This window comes from Garra rufa, chromosome 8 (assembly GCF_049309525.1).
Source record: "Garra rufa chromosome 8, GarRuf1.0, whole genome shotgun sequence".
In the NCBI taxonomy this organism is placed as follows: domain Eukaryota; kingdom Metazoa; phylum Chordata; class Actinopteri; order Cypriniformes; family Cyprinidae; genus Garra; species Garra rufa.
In genome coordinates, this window is record NC_133368.1 from 31,553,232 (window position 1) to 31,577,057 (window position 23,826).

At 34.2% G+C, this 23,826-nt stretch overlaps 1 protein-coding gene across 4 annotated transcripts in view; it reads left to right on the top strand.

Annotated features, from left to right (window-relative positions):
* glsb (glutaminase b) overlaps positions 1-23,826 on the top strand; it is a 67,000-nt gene that overhangs the window by 40,188 nt on the left and 2,986 nt on the right. For 3 of the 4 annotated variants that reach the window (XM_073845769.1, XM_073845770.1, XM_073845772.1), the window contains 8 exons: positions 2,809-2,875; positions 3,237-3,287; positions 4,755-4,931; positions 5,373-5,504; positions 11,223-11,315; positions 21,885-21,946; positions 22,028-22,104; positions 22,813-22,876. In XM_073845769.1, the coding sequence (XP_073701870.1) occupies positions 2,809-2,875; positions 3,237-3,287; positions 4,755-4,931; positions 5,373-5,504; positions 11,223-11,315; positions 21,885-21,946; positions 22,028-22,104; positions 22,813-22,876 (723 nt within the window). Of the gene's footprint in view, positions 1-2,808; positions 2,876-3,236; positions 3,288-4,754; positions 4,932-5,372; positions 5,505-11,222; positions 11,316-14,567; positions 17,071-21,884; positions 21,947-22,027; positions 22,105-22,812; positions 22,877-23,826 lie in introns of those variants that run through there. The other variant, XM_073845771.1, reaches the window with a different exon arrangement.

The window sequence follows — 23,826 nt, forward strand, 5'->3', positions numbered from 1 at the left end:
AGATCGGAACTTCGGAGTGTGGATTGTGAATTGTTTGCTTTGAATCGAAACTTCGGATTGTGGATTGCAAATCATTTGCTTTAGTTCAGAACTTCGGAGTGTGGATTGTGAATTGTTTGCTTTGAATCGAAACTTCGGAGCGTGAATTGCAAATCATTTGCTTTAGACCGAAACTTCGGAGTGCTTCATTTGCTTTGAATCGGAAGTTTGGAGTATGGATAGGGAATCATTTGCTTTAGATCGGAACTTCGGAGTGTGGATTGTGAATCATGTGCTTTAGATCGGAACTTTGGAGCAGGTTTGCAAATCTTTTGCGTTAGATCGAAACTTCGGAGCACGGATCACGAATCATTTGCTTTAGATCAGAACTTCGGAGTGCTTCGTTTGCTTTGAATCGGAAGTTTTGAGTATGGATTGGGAATCATATGCTTTAGATCGGAACTTCGGAGTGTGGATTGTGAATCGTTTGTTTTAAATCAGAAATTTGGAGTATGGATTGGGAATCATATGCTTTAGATCGGAACTTCGGAGTGTGGATTGTGAATCATGTGCTTTAGATCGGAACTTTGGAGCAGGTTTGCGAATCTTTTGCGTTAGATCGAAACTTCGGAGTGTGGATTGTGAATCGTTTGTTTTAAATCGGAAGTTTGGAGTATGGATTGGGAATAATTTGCTTTAGATCGGAACTTCGGAGTGTGGATTGTGAATCATGTGCTTTAGATCGGAACTTTGGAGCAGGTTTGCGAATCTTTTGCGTTAGATCGAAACTTCGGAGTGTGGATTGTGAATCGTTTGTTTTAAATCGGAAGTTTGGAGTATGGATTGGGAATCATATGCTTTAGATCGGAACTTCGGAGTGTGGATTGTGAATCGTTTGTTTTAAATCAGAAATTTGGAGTATGGATTGGGAATCATATGCTTTAGATCGGAACTTCGGAGTGTGGATTGTGAATCATGTGCTTTAGATCGGAACTTTGGAGCAGGTTTGCGAATCTTTTGCGTTAGATCGAAACTTCGGAGTGTGGATTGTGAATCGTTTGTTTTAAATCGGAAGTTTGGAGTATGGATTGGGAATAATTTGCTTTAGATCGGAACTTCGGAGTGTGGATTGTGAATCATGTGCTTTAGATCGGAACTTTGGAGCAGGTTTGCGAATCTTTTGCGTTAGATCGAAACTTCGGAGTGTGGATTGTGAATCGTTTGTTTTAAATCGGAAGTTTGGAGTATGGATTGGGAATCATTTGCGTTAGATCGAAACTTCGGAGTGTGGATTGTAAATCGTTTGTTTTAAATCGGAAGTTTGGAGTATGGATTGGGAATCATTTGCGTTAGATCGAAACTTCGGAGTGTGGATTGGGAATCGTTTGTTTTAAATCGGAAGTTTGGAGTATGGATTGGGAATCATTTGCGTTAGATCGAAACTTCGGAGTGTGGATTGTGAATCGTTTGTTTTAAATCGGAAGTTTGGAGTATGGATTGGGAATCATTTGCGTTAGATCGAAACTTCGGAGTGTGGATTGTGAATCGTTTGTTTTAAATCGGAAGTTTGGAGTATGGATTGGGAATCATTTGCGTTAGATCGAAACTTCGGAGTGTGGATTGTGAATCGTTTGTTTTAAATCGGAAGTTTGGAGTATGGATTGGGAATCATTTGCGTTAGATCGAAACTTCGGAGTGTGGATTGTGAATCGTTTGTTTTAAATCGGAAGTTTGGAGTATGGATTGGGAATCATTTGCGTTAGATCGAAACTTCGGAGTGTGGATTGTGAATCGTTTGTTTTAAATCGGAAGTTTGGAGTATGGATTGGGAATCATTTGCGTTAGATCGAAACTTCGGAGTGTGGATTGTGAATCGTTTGTTTTAAATCGGAAGTTTGGAGTATGGATTGGGAATCATTTGCGTTAGATCGAAACTTCGGAGTGTGGATTGTGAATCGTTTGTTTTAAATCGGAAGTTTGGAGTATGGATTGGGAATCATTTGCGTTAGATCGAAACTTCGGAGTGTGGATTGTGAATCGTTTGTTTTAAATCGGAAGTTTGGAGTATGGATTGGGAATCATATGCTTTAGATCGGAACTTCGGAGTGTGGATTGTGAATCGTTTGTTTTAAATCAGAAATTTGGAGTATGGATTGGGAATCATTTGCGTTAGATCGAAACTTCGGAGTGTGGATTGTGAATCGTTTGTTTTAAATCAGAAATTTGGAGCACGGATCACGAATCATTTGCTTTAGATCAGAACTTCGGAGCGGGTTTGTGAATCTTTTGCCTTAAAACGAAACTTCAGAACTCTGATCGCAAATCATTTGATTCAGAACAGCACTTCGGTGCGGGTTCACGAATCATTTGTTTCATAATTGCGGATCGATTTCACTCATCTCTTTTTTAAACGGTAGAAAACATCAAACCATAAGGCAGTGCATTTACAAAACAAACTAAACAAAACAAAAACAAAACAAAACAAACTAAAAAGAAAAATAATATACACATACAAATCCCTTAAGAAAATTAACTGTGGTTTTACTATAGTAAAAGTGTAGTATACTATAATGATTTAGTAATAATACTTTAATGCTTTTATAATTTTAAATAGAAGACATAAGTAAGATCTCTAACTGAAGTCCTTGAAATTCAAAAAAAGTAGTGCTTGAATTTCATTTTACACTATCTGTACGAACCCTAGATAGGGCTGGAAAACAGTCTAAATAAACAGTCGTTTTCACTACTTTACAATATCTTTTTTATGTTATGCATATTTTGTGTTGTTGGGTTTAATTGAGGCAACTTTGATTGTTTTAACTGACCTAGATTCCAGTCGGAGCGTGAGTCAGGAGACAGGAATTTCGCTATTGGCTACTACCTGAAAGAAAAGAAGGTTAGTATATCAGGAAGGTGATTTATCGTACCCTGTCATCTCTCACATTTTGTGTGCTGTGATATCTTTCACACAGAACACGTTTTTGCTCTGAAAAACTAAAAGAGACGCAAGGTCTCAAGACACATTAAACTTTTAGATCAATTAGAGCACCATGATTTTTGGATGCTGTGTCATGTTGGAAATGCTGCAAAAGATGCCAGATGCAAACACAATGGTCAAAGAAGTCTTTTTAGTGCATAGAAGAACAATGGAAAAGTAGCGCAGTGAAATGGAAAGTGTGTTCTGTATGAATGGTCCCTTTTTATGTGTACCTCCTGGAGTGTTTCCTTGTTTTAATCTGAGTTTCCCTTGTATGCAGTGCTTTCCAGATGGGACAGACATGACTGCGGTTCTGGACTTGTACTTTCAGGTGTGTACAGAGATGCTTTTCATTACTGAGTCACTGTCAGTTTGCAACATAAGAGTTATGAGCTGGTTGCAATGCATTCTGGGACTGCCCTCGGAAATGCTGACCCTGTAACTAATATACACTGTTGTTCAAGTTTGTGGTTGATAAGATTTTTTTAGTAAGTGTTTTAAATAAGTTGCCCTCAGAAATGTTGACCTTGTAACTGATATACAAAGTTGTTCAAAAGTTTGTGGTCCGTAAGATTTTTTTTTTTATGCATTTATTTAATCAAAAATACAATAAAAACTGTAACATGTGACATGTGATTGCAATTTAAATCAGAATTTTATATAGAATATATTATATATTTTAAACATAAAAAAATAATTATTATTTAAAAGAAATTAATTTTTTAATTCATTATAAAATTGAATTTATTCCAGTTATGGCAAAGCAAACTTTTCAGCATCTTTATGGCAGTCTTTAGAGCCACATTATCCTCCAATAATAATTATATTTTGCTGATTTGGTGATTTTCTTATTATCAATCAGGATTCTTTGAATTTTGATCAATTCAATGCATCCCTGCTGAATAAAAATATAAATTTCTTAAAAAAAAAAAAACACTACCAGTCAAAAGTTTTTGGACAGTAAGATTTTTATTGTTTTTAAAGAAGTCTCTTCTGCTCACCAAGCCTGTATTTATTTGATAAATGCTGATTTGGGATCTTTATATTCATCAAAGTATCCTGAATAAAATGTATTAATTTTTTTTTAAATATTGATAGTAGTAATAATAATAATAAATGTTTTTTGAACAGCAAATCAGCATATTAGAGTGATTTCTGAAGGATCATTTGACACTGAAGACTGGAGTAATTATGCTGAAAATTTAGTTTTGATCACAGGAATAAATTACATTTTTAAATATATATTAAAATATAAAACAGTTGTTTTAAACCAAAATTGTACTGTTTTTGCTGTACTTTGGATCAAATAAATGCAGGCTTGGTGAGCAGAAGAAACTTCTTTAAAAAAAATAATAAAAATCTTACTGTCCAAAAAGTTGTGACTGGTAGTGTATATTAACAAATAAATCAATATATAAAGAAATCACAATAAAGCAAGGGCTTGCAAATCTATAAATCACTGTCAATACACTACGACTGAATGGTTATTGGAGCACTTAGAAAGTTGATTTGCTGACATGAATGGCTCTGGCTTAGTTTAACATGGCCACAAGCATGGCAGGACTGCAGTCTGGTGACTCTGTCCCTTGACTCTGTCATGTGCCCCTGAGATCATGCGCTGTGTGTAATGGGATAGTGCAGCTGATGGCTTTCTCTTACACACTCACACACGTGGTCAAATTCTTAGAGTGTTGTTTTTAATAATACCCATGAGGAAAAGTGACAAACAAAGCATGTCGAAATAAAAACTATAATATTTCTTATACATATGTGTTTGTGTTTGTGTCCATATGTGCAGCTGTGCTCCATCGAGGTAAATTGTGAGAGCGCTAGCGTCATGGCTGCCACACTGGCCAACGGCGGCTTCTGTCCAATCACAGGCGAGCGTGTGCTAAGCCCTGAAGCCGTGCGAAACACGCTCAGCCTCATGCACTCCTGTGGCATGTATGACTTCTCCGGACAGTTCGCCTTCCATGTAAGTTTGTGTGCTTGCACATTTACATATGTTCACACATTTTGTGTGCCAACTCACTTCCTATTATTTTGGAGAACCGTTTCACCACATCATGTCAACTTTCCTGTTTCTCCTGTCCATTTCATATTTTGTCTTTCCTTTAACTTTTTTTAAAGGAAACTAAACAGTAGTACCACTTTAGCATCCGGTATTACAGGACAAAAACCTGACTTATTTTCAAGCTTCCTGCATTACAACATAACTGTGGTTTGCAGTCGTTTAATTATGGGCAAACACACCTCAGTTTGAAATGCAAATCAAGCTCTTTGTTGAGCATGTGAATAAAGAAGGCTATTTTTTCTTAGTGAACCCCACCCAGAATCTTCCAATTAAACACGTCGTCAATTATGGTTATCTTATTTATCTAAATATAATTTTATAATAGTATTGTATTTTGTTCAGGTGGGTCTTCCAGCCAAGTCAGGTGTGGCCGGTGGTATTCTGCTGGTTGTGCCCAATGTGATGGGTATCATGTGCTGGTCTCCTCCGTTGGACAAACTAGGCAACAGTGTTCGGGGCATCCAGTTCTGCACGGTATGTCATTGTTATTGTTTTCTGACACACCTAAACACTCATAAACACAAAAAGTTCAACCCATGTACTGGAAACTTGGAGAAAAAAATATTTGAAAGTTTGCCAAGATCGCGAATATACGATATTGTTTGAACTTTTAGGGTTATTTTTCCTCAGAAAATTAAAAAAAAAAAAATTATCACAGTTTCCGCAAAAATATTAGGCAGCACAAAAGTTTTTAACATTAATAATAAGAAATTGTTCTTAAGAATCACATCGTCATAATTGAACGATTTCTGAAGGAGCATGTAAAACTGAAGACTGGAGTAATGGCTGCTGAAAATGCAACCTTGCTATCAAAGAAAAAGAGTGTGAAATAATGTAAAAAATGAAATATGTTCCTATTATTGCTTTGTTGATTTTATTTTTTTTCCCAAATTCTGTTTATTTTCTGTTTTAATTCAGCTGGATTCTGTTTTAATGGTTAAATTAAATTGTATTAATTTATTAAAACCTTAACAACATTTTTATTTTTAGGGCCCTATGAAATCCATTTTATTTGTTCCCAAATTCTGTTTTATATTTCCCAAATTCTTTTTTTTTTTTTTTTTTCTGGATTAAACATATATTTATATATGTTATATTTTTTTCTAGATTCTGATTTATACAATTTAATTTAACCATTAAAGGTCCCATATTGTCAAAATCGAAATTTCCTGGCTTTTTTCATGATAACTGAGGTCTAGGGGCTATGTAACTACCATATGAGTTTCAAAACAGTCAATCCACAGTAAACTGCACACAGCCTGCTTAAAGTAGCTGTTCCTTTTCACGAGCCGCTGTGACTTCCGTAAAAATGTGACGTCCGACCTACTCAGTCACCGCCTTCAGTCACCACCCTGAGCACCAATCACGTCCCACCCTCCTTTTGTGAAACCCCGACAACATCGTTTCCATTCCATTGCTAAGCAACAACAACACGAAAACAAGTGAAGAAAACCCTGTTCAGTCGATAGTTGAAACTACATCATTGCACAGGCTTCAGAACAACGTTTAATATAAGAGACCAGAGGCACGTCAACTTCAGCCTCTTTCACACAGCGATTCTGGTAAATACACGGAAAATGTGTCCCATGATTTGTTCCGTAATTGTTTAATTTGGTTCATTTACAGTTGTCACATAAAGACATGTGACATTTGGATGTGAGATGTAATGCGATAGTGCTGATAGTGAGCATCTCCCTGATCGCTGCTTCATTCCACTTTGCACGTATTTTTTCGTCGTGAAGAGTCGCATGATAACGTGCATCATCACTACAACACTGCCTTTATGGTTCTGGCTTTTGTTCACACAGCGCTCGTTCCCGTAATTTTCCAGAATCAGCGCGCATTGTGAAAAGGGCTTTACTAAAGCAACAGTTATGTAGCTTACTGCATTCGGTGTTTGAAAAAGAAAAAACATTAATGATCATTCTGAAATATCCTGTTGAGTATCAGCAGGCTAGGCTCTCTCTATGGCTCTGGGCTAGGCTAAAGCATACATGACACTAGTTACCTGTGGTTGGCCTGGCTGTGCGTCACTCAGAAAACAACAGGCCAATCAGAAGAGAGGCTCATGAATATTAATTAGATGGGCCAAAATCGACCTGTTTTTGACAGAGCTCCTAAAAAAGGAGCTGTAAAAAATATATTGAGATAGATTTTGGCACTTATACCGCAAATATATATTCTTAAGGACATCAACAACTTAAATAAACCTCCAGAAATGTGTACAATATGGGACCTTTAAAATAGAGCCTAGAAAAATTAAAACAGGAAAAAAAAAATGAATCCAGAAAAATAAGAATGGAACAAAATGAATTTGTGAAAAATAAAACTGAACTTGGGAAATAAATAAAATGGATTTCATTGGGCCCTAAAATGTAATTTTTGTTAAGCTTTTAATAAATTGATTAATACAAATAAATTTAACCATTAAAACAGAGTGTAGAAAAATTAAAACAGAAAAAAAATCTGAATCCAGAAAAATAAAAATGGAACAAAATGAATTTGGGAAAAATAAAACTGAACTTGGGAAATAAGTAAAATGGATTTCATTGGGCCCTAAAAATGCATTTTTTGTTAAGCTTTTAATAAATTGATTAATACAAATTAATTTAACCATTAAAACAGAGTCTAGAAAAATTAAAACAGAAAAAAAATCTGAATCCAGAAAAATAAAAAAGGAAAAATAAATAATTTGTGAAAAATAAAACTGAACTTGGGAAATAAATAAAATGGATTTCATTGGGCCCTAAAATGTAATTTTTGTTAAGCTTTTAATAATTGTTTAATATAAATTAATTTAACCATTAAATCAGAGTCTAGAAAATTTTTAAATTGAATCCAAAAACTTGGACAAGAACAAACAAGAATTTGGAAAAAACGCTTTTAATAAATTGATTAATAAAACAATTTATTAAAAGCTTAACAAAAATTAATTGAAATCCATTTAATTTTAATTTTTTTCTGGATTAAATTTTTCTTTTGTTTTAATGGTTTTAATGGTTAATTAAATTGTATTAATCAATTTATTAAAAGCTTAACAAAAATAAAATTTTTAGGGCACTATGAAATCTATTTTTTTTTTTTCAGTTTACATTTTTCTAGACTGTTAACTGTATAACTGTTTTTAATAGTTAAATTAAATTGTATTAATCAAAAAGCATGTTTAATTAATTTAAAGTACAATATTTAACTGCAATTTATTAAAAGTTTTACAAAAAATTTATGTTTAAAGCCCTATGAAATGTTTTTTTTTTTTTTTTTCAAATTTATTATTATTATTATTTTTTTTTTTTTTTACCAAATTCTGTTTTTACATTAATTTTTTGGATTGCATTTTAATGGTTTCATTATATTTTTGTATTTAAAAGCACCTCTAATTAATTTATTTTATTTAAAAAAACAAACAAACAAATAAGATTATTTCTCCATTTCTTATTTTTTCATGCTAAATAAATTCTGGTAAATATTTTTTGAGGGGTAAATATTCCTTTATAAATAATAATAATTTTATTGGTGGTGGTAGTAGTAGTCATATCATTCCATTAAGAATGACATTTCTGTCACAGTTTCAAGTTAAACCAAACTTTTATTTTGACCGGTTGCTCTGAAGGCCTTTTGAGTTTCTGTTTGAATATGGTATGATGATAGTTTTTCTCAAAAGAAACTGTAAAATGTTCAGGAAGTGACAAAGCAGTTCTAGAGATTGTTTATGTATTCATATATTGAGGCAGCAGAGGCTGAAAACACTGCAAGCTCTAGATGCATATTAGGCATAAATACAAGGAATGGAACAGAACCATTTTTAAATATGTGTTTTGTCACCTATCATTTGTCTTATCCATTTCCTGTTTTGATTCTATGATCCCGTTTCTCGTGATGGCTTCTCATCATGTACCTGTGAAATGATCAGAATCTGTCTGTGTTATTTTAGGTCTCTGTGAGAATTTGTTAGGGTCTGAATATCAGTACAGTCACTCAGATCCTTGTTAAAGGTCAAGGAGTCTATAATTACTCCCTGTGTGTCCTAAGGAAATCAGTACCACCACAATCCATGTCTTTGACTCATTAGTAGTGACCCCAGCAGCCAGAGCTTAATTGGTGGAGTTAATTCTGAGCTGGGCAGTACAACTAGAATTTGATATCATTTATATGAACAGTTTGACACATTTCTACTGTCACACAGTAGCACATCCAGTAACGAATTCAGAGCCATAGTGATAATTGAAGGCCTTCGTTCTGTGATCAGTGTTGCTGTGCCAAAAGAACAGTAACAATTGGCAAGACAGAGGGTCACAAGACTGGAAGTGGGCGTAATATTAGACTTTCAGACATCCATGCAAACTCTTTCTAAGTTCCTGACATATTCAGGGAGTGTCCTGAATATATGTACCCTTCCAGTCATAGTTTATAAGGTGAAGTAGTTTCAAGGTCAGCTTTAACTGCACATTACACAAACTTAAGTCAACATGAAATCAAAATGGTATTTTTTATGGAATATGCCAGGGATCATAAAAAATGCATAAATAATTTATAGTAGATACTGCAGTTTGTCTATAGGGAAGAAAAGACATTAAAACAATACATCTGGGTTTCTGCCCACTGATAGCAGAACAAATCTGACAGTGCAAGTGCTATTATTTTAGTCATAATAATATTCATAATTAATATTGAAATGCTATACACTACAAGTCAAAAGTTTTGGTACAGTAAGATTTTTATTTATTTATTTATTTTTTTAAAGAAGCCTCTTCTGCTTACCAAGCCTGCATTTATTTGATCCAGAGTACAGCAAAACAGTAAGATTTTGAAATATTTTTGCTATTTAAAATAACTTTTTTTTTTATTTGAATATATTTTAAAATGTAATTTATTCCTGTGATCAAAGCTACATTTTCAGCATCATTATTCCAGTATTCAGTGTCACATGATCCTTCAGAAATCATTCTAATATGCTGATTTGCCGTTCAAGAAACATTATTTTATTATTATTATCAATATTTCAAATGGTTAAATACATTTTTTTTTAGGATTTTTTGATGAATAGAAAGATCCAAAGATCAGCATTTATCTGAAATAAAAAGCTATTGCTACAGTATCATTAAAAGGTTTAGAGTCAGTATATACTTTTTTTTTGGGGGGGAAATAATTTTTTTAGGATGCTTTAGATTTGATCAAAAGTGATAAATAAATTTATAATGTTACAAAAGATGTAAATTTCAGATAAATGCTGTTCTTCTGAATGTAAAAAGTTGAATCTGAAAAAAAGATGTTTCAACAATACTACTACTACTACTACTACTAATAATAAATGTTTTTAAACAGCAAATCACAGAAGGATTTCTGAAGGATCATGTGACTGGAGTAATGATGCTAAAATTCAGCTTTGAAATCACAGGGAAAAAATTACATTTTAAAATATATTTAAATAGAAAACTATTATTTTAAATAGTAAAAATATTTCAAAGTTCTACTGTTTTTGCTGTACTTTGGATCAAATAAATGCAGGCTTGGTGAGCAGAAGAAACTTATTTAAAAAACATTAAAAATCTTACTGTTCAAAAACTTTTGACTGGTAGTGTAATAGCAAAAAAAAATTAGTAGTAGTGTTAGTAATTATAATAATAATCTATTTGTACAAAGGCTGTACAAAAACATCTTAGCTGAAAGACTAAAACAGAAATGTAGCACAGTTGCTTCTTTGTTCTTAAAGACTTTAAGAAAGGAGAGCACACAAAACTTAATATACTCAACAACTAGATATCTTTAACAGAAAAAAAACCCCTGAGAACACAATAAAATATATTTTAAATAGAAATCTATAGGGCAAGGCAACTGTAACTTGTACTATTCTATGGTTAAAGACAAAACCACATAATTTCCTGAAAAACAGCACACTATTAAACCTAGAAGAGTCACCTTCAAAAACAATTTAAAAAAAATCACATGTACTAAACCTCACTGACCCTGAAAAAGCAGAAACCTGATAAGTTTAATGACACTGTGAAAGAGATTCATTTCAGTATTATCATGGTAAAAAGGACTTTAATGAAAACTGGCGGCTTCTTTATGCACTGCGCACTCTCCTGTCACTAGCAGACCGCCTTCACACACTCAACACAGTCCTTCAATGTGTGTGTGCGCTAAGTCTTTGACCTCTGAAACTGACTCCTGTGACTTTCTCTCCTGCTGTAGGACCTGGTGTCTTTGTGCAACTTCCACAACTATGACAACCTGAGGCACTTCGCCAAGAAGCTCGATCCTCGCCGAGAGGGAGGGGACCAGCGGGTGAGTGCCCTCTTCCATTTGCCTGCCAACCTTGCCCGCCACACGTGCTCCATCGATGCGTTACACCACGTCTTGTATGAATAACTGCACGTAATATTTAACTCAAGACTCTGAAGCTGAGAATACCGCAGAGGAAGCTTATTTCCTCTAAATGCCTGCTATAAGGCCTGCAGTCAGCCGTATACAATCACGCCTCCTGCAGGAGCATTTTGACACTACATATAGTGTTAGGTAGCTACATTACGACCCAAAGAGTGCAGTTGGTTTTATAGCTGTTTCTTACAGCTAAAGCAGCGAGTAAACAGCAGCGGTTGATTCCTCATCAAAGTTCTCAGCTGTGCATGAGATTCTAATTTTGCATGTCTTGATTTGCCATTTTTTTTCCCAAGAGACTGTTTTTGTTTTGCTTGCTTCAGTCTGCATTTTCAGATTTGTAATTAGAAGGCCCAGACGGAATCTGTAGACTTGTTCCTCATTTCGAATAATCATTGGAATGGATGTTAATATGGTCAAATGTGCTATGCATAGCTGAGCATACTCTTATCTGAGACAGATTAGCTCAAATATTTCAACTCCAATACAGACACGATTAAAACAATTACAGCAAAGTCAAAGGAAATGTCTCGTACTGAAATATGAAGAAGAAAATCCATGAAAAACGTACAATATTTATAAGATCCACATTGTTTTATACATATTTTGTACCTTGGGGGGCACCATTATTTCAAATGCATAACATGGTTGCACTCACTGAGCTACTGGCGCTACCTGTTGCTATTTTTTAACACAACCAACTTAGAATAAGCAACTTTGATAATGAAATACTACTACAATGCCACATTGTGCGGCCTTTGGTTGTCATTTTCTGTCAAAGGGTAACAAGAGAAGCAGTGTAAGTATTTGCTGCCTTTCCTAACGATAAGAAGAGGGGAAATAATGGGATGAAGTCATGCCTGTGGACGAATCTACTTTACTCTCTACTTTAGCCCTGATGCCTTTGAGGCTTTTAGTAGACCACAACTACTGAAAGAGCGTACGAATGGCAAGGACAAGAAACGCTAGATGCCATCCTGGCAGGATGTAAACAGCCACTGAAGGAGTTTATAAGCACAGATTTCACTCGATTTATACTCCTTGAGGGGAAAATTTGATGGTACAGTGGTCATCGTATCAGTTTTTTTTTTTTTCTAGTTGTGTTTTGGTAAAAATAGCATAAGGTAGTGGCTGTAGCTCACCGAGTGCAACCATTTTACTCCATCGAAATAATGGCATCCCCCATAGTCCAAAATATTTAGAAAATGATGTGGATTTTTTTAAATAACGTAAATCTTTCATGGGTTTTCTACTACATATTTCAGTAAGAGACATCATTTTTCGTTCTATTAAGCCAAACTTGTTTTAATACCCAGGGTTCTCTATAAAAAATAAAAAATAAAGAAATAAAAATAGCATTTATTATTAAATATAGTATTATTTGTCAGTGATAGATTGTAGGGTCCGTGCTCAGGCCATCAGAGGCTTTGTACAAACAAAAGGAGTTTATTAATTAGAAAATTCATTGTTGCAAAGTAATATTTAGATTAAAATATAACAACATACACTACCAGTCAAAAGTTTTTGAATGGTAAGCTTTAAGTTTAACTACTGTAAAAATAAAATTTTTGTTACATTACACTAAAATTAACATTCAAAAGCTTGAAGTCAGTATCTATATTTTAAAATAATACTTTATTTAGCAAGGAAGCTTTAAATTGATCAGAAGTGATGATAAAGACATTTTATAATTTTTCAAAAGTAATGATGCTAAAAATTCAGCTTTGAAATCACGTGAGTAAATTACATTTCAAAAAACATTTAAATAGAGGAGTTATTTTAAATAGTAAAAAAAAAAATTAAATATCACTGTTTTTGCTGGACTTTGGATCAAATAAATGCAGGCTTGGAGAGCAGAAGAGACACACTGTTCATAAACCTTTGACTGGTAGTGTATAAAAGTAGTTATATATTTAATATTTTTATATTATTAATTGAATTATTCATTAAATGTAATTACAATACAATCTAAAATATACTATTTTATATTATTATTTAATGTGATATCTATTTGACGTATAATCACTCAGATAATAATGATTATGACATTAATCATACTAGTGCAACCTTAAATGAGGAATGTGGAATTTTTGTAAGACATTAAGATTTTTTTTATTATTTAAAAAATAGGTATAAAATTGTCTCAGATGTCTAAACAGGAGGGCTCTTTTTGTGATGCTTTCTTTAGAGACCCCCAAAACTAGTCTCAACACCGCAATACACCTTCGGACCCCGGGATAACGAGAGCCTTTTAAAAGAGCTGGCTCTCAAAGACAATGTGTGGAGAAAAGTCTGGCCTACTGACCACAATGAGGACAGCTTCACTACATGCTTTATGCAGTTTATCCGGAAGAGATTGTCTCTCTTTTGATGTCTTCAGTCTGCATCCTCAGATTTAGAATCAACAAGCCCAGATGGCATCTGTAGACCTTTTCCGCATTTCAAAAATCTGTGGAATGGGTTTAAACATGGTAAAATGAATTCAACTTTACTGAAAATACTCTTATCTTTATCTTTATATATTCAAACCTGAATACAAACCTGACTTACAAAAATATATATGAATCTTGGGCATGAGAAAATGCCTGTCTCTACACTCCATAATGCAACTGAGACAGTTTTCCTGTTGAAAAAGTATAAGTTGCTAATTAAAATTTGAAAAAGAAATTGATAATATAAAAATATATTATCAAATGTTTTTTTTCAAGGGATAACATTGTCAATTGACTCAATATGAAGCAATATATCAATATTAACTATTGCAAATAAATATAATTTAATATTCTATTATTTATATTTGTTATATTATTTAACCTAAAATCGCATACTTAAACAATATTATTATTATTAGCCTGCATGCACAGATTCTGTGTGGGCCTGGTCATCTGTTAATAACAATCATGACTACTGCATCTTAAATGAGGCATGTGCAATTTCTGTTACAAGACAGACCTGTTATGTTTTTTTGCTGTTGTTGCTGAAATGTGACATTTTCCCAGCTGTGTGAATCCGAGGGCTCTCTTCATGACTTGTATTTGTTTTTGTTGACTTTGAAATCTGTTCACAAGTCAGCATATTGAACAGTGTGAGTCACACACTTTCTCTTGAAGCCCCTTAAAAAAAAAAAAACTAATCTGTTGTTCGTGTTGCTCAACACAGCAGTACACCTTCGGACCCATGGATTACGAGAGCCTTCAGAAAGAGCTGGCTCTCAGAGACACTATGTGGACAAAAGTCTCGCCCACTGAATGCAATGAGGACAGCTCCACTACTGTAGTCTATAGGATGGAGAATGTCGGAGATGACAACTAAAACGGATCTGACTCACCTCGGCGAACTTATTAACAGTATATATTTATGTACTCAACAGTTATTTATTTTCAATGAATCTCATTCTGGGCACATGTTGATTCTTCACCAGTCTTGGTGAATATTAATGACTACAGTAGAGGATATGGTCTTGGCCTTGGCTTCTGTGTTAATCTGTGCTGACACTTAAAGGGATAGTTCACCTTTAATAAAAAATCTGTTCTTAATTACTCACCCTTATGTCATTCCAAACCCATAAGATCTTTGGATGCTTCATCAGTTTACGGTTGAACCATTGATGTCACACGGACTATTCTAATGATGTCCTTATTACCTTTCTGAACCTTGAACATGGTAGTTGTGTTGCTGTCTATGCAGGATCAGAAAGCTCTCGTATTTCATCCAAAATATCTTAACTTGTGTTCCAAAGATGATTTAAAGATCTTACGAGTTTGGATCGACACAAGGGTGAATAATGAATGACAGGATTTTCATTTTGGGCTGAACTAACCTTTTAAAAGCATAGCAGAGGGCTTTATTCTTCGCTTGGACTACATGAACATTAGGTGCGGTGTGACAGACCAGCAAGTGTTTGTTTTTTTTCTGTGGAAGTTGAGGATTGGCTGCTGAACAGAGACTGCAGGTGGTTCTGTTTTGCACTATGATTGTTGTAGTCATGCATAATTAACCTGGTTTTACCACAAGCAGAGTCTTCACTGAGGCCTTTAACTTTGTGTCACAAGAACATGGACGTCCTCTGAAACTTTTTCCAAAAAGTACTGTATTGTTCAGTTAACGGCAGTAAGAATGACCTCCCTGGTGAAAAAAAACAGCATATGCTGGTTAGGTAGTTTTGATGCTTCGATGCTGGTTTAAGCCGGTCCTTAGCTGGTTTACGCTGGTCCTTTGCTGGTTTATGCTGGTCCAGTAGGAATGCTAAGGACCAGCTTAAACCAGCATCAAAACCTACCTAACCAGCATCCCAGCAGCAAAACATATGCTGGTTTTTTCAACAGGGCTTCACTCTAAATCAGGAGTTCTCAACTCTGGCCCTCGAAGTCCATTTTCCTGCAGAGTTTAGCTCCAACCCTAATCAAAGACATCTGAACAAGCTAATCAAGCTCTTCATCATTACTAGAAAGTTACAGGCAGGTGAGTTTGATCAAGGTTGGAGGTAAACTCTGCAGAAAAGTGGACCTCGAGGGCCAGAGTTGAGAACCTCTGCTCTAAATGAAAGCAAATGTTCACTCAAAAATGAAAATATTCTCATATTCCATATAAAATTTCATTAACATAATTATAAAAGACTATTTTTAAGGCTTCTGAAGCAATGTTGATTTTGTTGACGAATAATTTTTGCCATAATTTTCATCAACAACATTTTTTCACAGACGAAAACAAAACTTGTTTTGAAGGACAAAAACTGACAAAAATCTATTGACATTTTCCTGAATGAATAAAAAGACAAAAATGTTTGGGAGGGATGTTTTGGGATAAGATTCGTTGAGAACGGTCTGCTGCGTGGGAGATTAGATGCGTAGGTTTGAACTGTATCATAGCCAGGGCCGGCCCAAGCCTTCAGGGGGCCCTAAGCATAATTTTATTCGGGGGCCCCTCTGTGCCACCAATATGACTAATTATTGTCAATCCTTTATTATTGGCACACTATAAATCTAACACAAACAGGGTATTTTTATATGAAAACTATATATATGGCAGCAAGCCATCTGTACACCTAAAACATTAAGACATAATGATATAATAACACAGACCCCAAACGTAGGCCAGTGTAAGTAATGTTAAACTGTTATCAGTACCAAAGTTATAAAACAGAAGCTTATTTTTATTATTAGCACCAAGTTTATGAAACAGAAGCTTATTTTTATTACAAAAACATAATCTAGGAAAGTTATTTTTACACAGAATGCAAAAACTTGAATCTTAATCCAGCTAAGTAATATGTTGTATTATAATATTAATATTGCAAAGCTTAAATTTGTGGATGTGAAATAAAACGTTAACTTTCTTGTTTGCTTAATTAACTAGCCAGCTAACGTTAGCTTGCAATTTAGCCTCGTTTAGTTTATACTCATTTTTTTTATTTATCTTTATCTTGCTATTTTTTCTCTTCCTCTGATTTCTTCCGTTTTCTTTTCTCTGCACCAGAAAGATATGCCCTTTTTTGTGACATTATTAACTGTTTTGCTGCAGTGACAGTGACAGTTCCGCTTCTTCGATGAATTTAAGTTACCTCAGTTAGGCATCCTATGGCTGTCATACTCCAACTGTGCATGCATCCTGCTGCAGCCAGTTAAAATAATATTGCATTGTTTTGTTTTTTCAAATTGAATAATGTTTTTTATTACCAATATGATATCCATTGAAATATTATACATATATAAATAAAAAATAAAAATAAAAAACAATGTAATTTCATGTACTCTTGGGGGCCCCCTGGTGGCTTAGTTCGCTTATGCCTTGGGCCGGCTCTGATCATAGCCTATTGATCTATAAGGCTAGCATATGCTGCATGTCTCATAAAACGTTCAAAAAGTCAATATCTGGGTGTAAGAGATCAGCAGACTCAATAAATTTGACGACGCAAAAGAGCTCAATTCGTTCCGGTTTTCTGAGTGCACGTAAAGTTACCTGAAGCGGCGTCTCTCACACAGCGCACGACTATGCTTTCGCGTCGCATGAACGGAGAAATACGCACAAAATTATGTTGAAATGTCCGTTTTGAAGAGTATTTAAGTAAACACAAGTGAATGTAAACAGTAGGGAGAATATCGGATGTGTATCAGTACATTGCATTCGGTTTTAAAGCGACAGCAGCCTTATTTAGTTCCTATTGTCTGTGGCATCGATATTAATCAAGCAACAAAAGAAAGACTGAAAATCATTCACTACCCTTGACTGAACCATCTTAGTAGACCTAATAATGATAGTCTAAATTTATTAATAAAAAATGAATATCTGCTTGAAAGAATGAAGTTATAAAGAATGCGTAATTGCCATAACCATTAGTGTTTAATTTAAAAGAAGACCATGTTCTTGTTTCTTTATGAGAAGAGGTTTCATTTCCTTTTAAAATAAAGGCATGTTGCGTGGCACAGCAGTTAAATCTTTGGCTTTAATGATAAAATCTTAATATCATATTTAGTTGACTAAAGTATGACTAAAACTACATTGCATTTTAGTCAAAAGACTATGACTCAAACTAAATCAAAATGAACACTGTTCTGAAGCCACATACTATAGCTTTTTGTGGGAGAGAAGACACTAATAGGGATAGCTCAACCAAAAATGACAATTCAGTCATTAATTACTCACCCTCATGTCGTTCCAAACCCGTAAAACCTTCATCTTTTGAAAAACAGAAATTAAGATATTTTGGATGAATTCTGAGAGCTTTCTGACCCTGCATAGACAGCAATGCAACACGATAAAGGCCTAGAAAGGTAGTAAGGATATCGTTAAAATAGTTATTGTGGCATCAGAGGTTCAACCGTAATATTTTGAAGCTATGAGAAGCACAAATAAAACAAAAATAACGGCTTTATTCAGCTTAACAAAATGAGGGTTGAACCACTGATGTCACATGGACTATTTTATCGATGTCTTTACTATTATTCTGGCCCTTGAACGTGTCAGTTGCATTGCTGTCTATATAGGATCAGAAAGCTCTCGGATTTCAAAAATATCTTAATTTGTGTTCTGAAGATGAACAAAGGTCTTAATTTTCCCTTTAAAAATCACCTTACGTTGCAAATGAGTTATTAAATTTTAGATTAGTCATAATGCATTCCTACTGAATTGCTTGTTTTGGTGACTGTGTGTCCTGAGAGGACTGTTGTTGTTTAAATGTGCTTTGGTTGCATCAGAGATCCGCACAAGCACTGCTCAGCAGCCATTTGAAACCTGCTGTCAGACCAGACAAACCTTCCACTCTTCCAACTGAGCTTAGTTCTATTTTAGTCAGTATATTCTCATTTAATATTGCTATAAACCTTTATGCACCTTACTGATAGTTCAACACGCTGGTTTATATCAAACTAAGCTTCTGAAGTTGTCTTATTGGTGGAAAGATGCTGCCCTAATCAGGAAGATGTTAAGTATCATCTATTTTTGTTTTATATGCCTGTTGCAAAATGTTAAAATCTTTTAAATATTAAATGTTTGTTTTATTTTTGCATGACTTGCTTTATGCTTTCACAGGCTTGTATATTGGGTTTTGTTGCTTAGTTTCACAAGTTATGTGCGTGTGTTTTTGTATTATTATTATTATTATTATTATTATTATTATTATTATTTGTGTCTTGTTTTGTGCTGCTTTATTGGAGAAGTGTTTCTCATGTTCACTGACAGCTTTAACAGTCACTATATGAGTTTATTACAGCTCGCTTTGATTACTTGAACTGTCTTGAGTCTAACAGAACAGCTGTCAAATGCTTCACAATATGTTATCATCTGATTTCACAGTTCTGTTTATTTTCTATGGTTTTCTCATTGTGTATTTATGTAATCTGTTCTGGTTTTCTTTTGTATCATTAATAAATGTATTTAATCTAAAATCATTGTTACATGAAATCAGTCGTGTTCCATTTGTTGCTGTTGTGTGCGTTTTAGAAAATGATGTTCCTTCATCATTTTAGTAGCTTGACACAGTTTGTCTCAAATCATTCTTGACTTAAGGCCTGTTTGACCACAGCTTGCATGAAAACCACAAACACAGAACAGAAAGGATTTTTTTACTCCTCATGTTTTAGCATTAAACTGTATGTTCTTTTTTTTTTTTATTTGGCTGGCTGTTCTAACTGTACATGTGAACAAACACTGACTCATGTTACATGTTCATTCATTCCGCAGTGGTTGTCAGTGTATGTGGATCACATGCTGCTAGCCCAGTGTAACTTGATATGCAGATGACACTTCACCTCATCTGTCTGTCAACAAACAAGAAAACAAAACTTTTAAAGCAACATACACTACCAGTCAAAAGTTTTTCTCCTCAGCAAGCCTGCATTTATTTGATCCAAAGAACAGCAGTAACTAACAACAGTAACTGTTTTCTATTAAAAAAAATAAATAAATAAAAAATGCAATTTATTCCTGTTTTTAAAGATGAATTTATAGCATCATTACTCCAGTCACATGATTCTTTCAGGATCAAAAAAATGCAGGCTTATTGAGCAGAAGAGACCTCTTGAACATGAAAAGTCTTACTGTTCAAAAACTTTTGATTGGTAGTGTGAGATGCAAATAACCTTCAAAATGACCTTCAAGCTATTTTAAACTCAAGCAAGTTTGTCTTGGTTTTCCAGTTGACTTATTCTGAAATTAACATGTGCATTTCTGGAAAATAATTACACATTACAGGAATAGTGTTTTGTTCTTCTATTTAAGAGTTTAAACTGACTTGGATGTAATTAGATTGATAGAGATTATAATTAAACACACACGCAAGGAGACTGACATTTCTCGGATGAACTTTCAGGCCAAAGACAATAACTGTAAATGTTTGTGGGGTGAAATGCAAGAATACTGCATTTTAGGAGAAACTAAGCATAGTGATTAAATAACTTAAATTTAAACATTCATTCTAAGTATTAAATCTGAATCTAAATGCATGATCACTACATATTCATTTTTATGTACTTTTTTTGTTTACATGTTGTAAAACTGCTCATATATTTGTATTTGAACATCTGATTGTTATTCGAATTGATGTGTTTGGTTTGTTTATGAACACTTTTTCTGTACAAAACAGCACTAAGAATGCACAGAGACAATTTACGCAGAATGGCTTTGCAACAAGATGAGCACTTTTTGTAAGTTTTCTGTGTTTGTTGTCTTGAGGTTTGCTTACTTATATGAAGTGTTGCTGATGCCCCCTAGTGGTGTCTTTCTGTCTCTCACCAGCACTTGCTTTCATTTTTGCATCGTAGTAAACTGCGTGAGCTTTTTTGCACGGCTTGCTTGGCTAATTTATGTAATCAGATGCTGGTTCAAATCAAATTCATCCCGCTGCTACTAATTCAAATGAAATCTTATAGTTTCGCGACTGAGGCAAGGGTCTTTAATACAGGGTGTTGCATGGACTCTGCCTTTCATTATTTGATTTCAAGTTATGATGAAATGTTTAACAATACGTAATATAATTTTTTAACTTCCAACATGTTGAAAGTTCAGCGTTTTAACGTCCCTCAAACATTATCTATATCCACCTTACTTTTCCTATAAGAGCAGGCACGGCCATATGTATTTGTGTTTTTAGGTCTGGATTCCGGTCTCGTTCGCGTCCGCCCGTTTTTATCTGTACAAAACAGCTTGTTTTGATGTGTGATATTTCAAATTGGTGAGTCTTACCATATTATTTTAATGTATGATCTTAATTATGAGCACACTTGTTTGTAGTGCAAACTGTTTTACCGTTTACTGCACATTGTTATTCCTCTCAGTATAACTTCTAATGAATCATTAGTCTCACTAATTAGCATCATACAGAGTTTCCGCAATTTTTAATAATGTAAAAACCACAGTAATTGTCATGGACATTTATTTTTTCTTAAAAAAGTGTAGGAACCCTGTCTATAAAATATCAATCTTCAGTTTTTGGTCAGTTACCCGGATTCACGGCCATACTGGCAATACTCCGATGTAAACAACAGTAGCCTATGTATTGCACTGTAAATGTACTACTGAATACATTGTTCTGCTAATTTATGATGTCTAAACCGTGGACAAAACCTATGGAAGCTGCTAAATCATATAATGAAGGGTGCAATATTTTGACAAACTAAAGTTAGTAGGTGGTAAAGATACATACAAGCAGTATTAATTAAGATATTTGTAAGATATTTCACCTAGATGACCAGAAATAATAAGAAAATACACAAATGTTGTCAAGATTCTTGCCCTGGAAATCATTCAGCTTGGCCAACCACAAATGCATTTTTTTTCCTCAGACAATTTTTGCACTCTCCTCTTTGATTTATAACTTTTTAACCAGTTTGTTGTAGTCCAAATGTGTGGTCCTCTCAGCAGTTCTCTCTCATTTCTGTCTGCGAGAGCTGAAGGACACACTCTGGAGGCCTCTGTTTCTGCCCACCATCTGTCCATAATAACTTATTTCTATTCCACAAAGGCTCTTTTCTATCATTCCAGGTGAAATCTGTCATCAACCTCCTCTTTGCTGCCTACACAGGAGATGTTTCTGCTCTCAGAAGGTACTGAGTTCTTTATTGCCTACAGGATGTGAAGAATTCTGTGGTCTGCTTTTATAACGTTTTCATTTTATGTGACTGCAGGTTTGCACTATCCTCTATGGACATGGAGCAGCGGGACTACGACTCCAGGACGGCGCTGCACATAGCAGCCGCTGAGGGTACAACACTGCACACGCTGTCACTTAAGTTTGTCACGTATTAGAAAAATTCTGTCATTAATCACTCACCTACATGTTGTTCCAAACCTGTAAGACCTTTGTTCGTCTTCGGAACACAAACTAAGATATTTTTGATAAAATCCAAGAGCTTTCTGACCCTCCATAGATGGCAACGCAACTGGCACATACACGGTCCAGAAAGGCACCGTGAACATCAACAAAACAGTCCATGTGACATCAGTGGACTGGTAGGACCCTTGCTGATTATGGAGGGTCAGAGAGCTTTCAGATTCCATCAAAAATATCTTAATTTGTGTTCTGAAGATAAGCAAAAGTCTCACAGGTTTGGAAGGACATGAGGGTGAGTAATTAATAACAGAATTTTAATATCCGGGTGAACTATCCCTTTAAATGCCATATAAGTGATAGCAGTGCCACTTGGTGGTCAAAATTGGTAATGTTTTAAATAATGGCAATAAGCAATGCTGCCCAACCGTTCTTGTATCTTGTATATATTTTGCAGCTGTATTTTGTATTTATGTCTTTTCATTCTAGTTTAAAGAAGTTAAACTTTTTAAAAGTTAAAGTCCTTAAATACTATATTGCTGGGGAATTATTCAGATCTTGATTTTTAGTACATTGCAGTTTTACATCTAAACTTCAATCTATAGCGTGTTGCTTAAATAAAGCTTTTCCTTTTGATTTTAGGACATGTTGACGTTGTCCGTTTTCTGTTAGAGGCCTGCAAGGTCAATCCTGGTCCCAAGGACAGGTAAGAAAAAACTCAAAACATTCAACTACCAGTGCCTGCTTCAGTTACTTTTGATTTTAGAATAAAAGGCTTTTATTTTGAAATTAAGTGATTGTAAGACATCATATTTCCCATTAAGCTCTTGGAAACTACAACTTTCTAACAAGAATCAGAATTTGTGAGCGTAGTATGTTTAAAATTACTTAAACTGCATTTTCATATTAAATTTCATGTACAATTACATTATTAGATATAAGTGTATTAACATAATTTAAAATTATATATATATATATATATATATATATATATATATATATATATATATATATATATATATATATATATATATATACATACATACACATTTGAGGAAAAAAGTTTACATCCCCCTTTCAGAATCTGCAAAATGTTAATTATTTTACCAAAATAAGAGGAATTGTAAAAAAAAAAAAAAAAAAAATGCATGTTATTGTTTATTTAGTACTGACTTGAATAAAAAAATTCACATATAATAGTTGAATTTGTAAAAATGACACAGTTCAAAAGTTTACATCCCCCTGATTCTTAATGCTGTTTTGTTACCTGAATGATCCACAGCTGTTTTGTGCTTTTTTTTTTTTTGTGATAGTTTTTCATAAGTCCCTTGTTTGTCCTGAACAGTTAAACTGCCTGCTGATGTTCAGAAAAATCCTTCAGGTCCCACAAATTCTTTGGTTTTCTAGCATGTTTGTGTAATTGAACCCTTTCTAACCATGACTGTATGATTTTGAGATCCATCTTTTCACACTGAGGACAACCGAGGGACTCATATGTAACTATTACAGAAGGTTCAAATGCTCACTGATGCTTTAGAAGGAATCACAATGCATTAAGAGCCAGGGGTGAATGTTAAATACAATGTAGGATCAACAAATCTTTAACAGATTCTTAAATTTGTAATCCTTCAGACCTAAAGGATTTTGTATCACTAA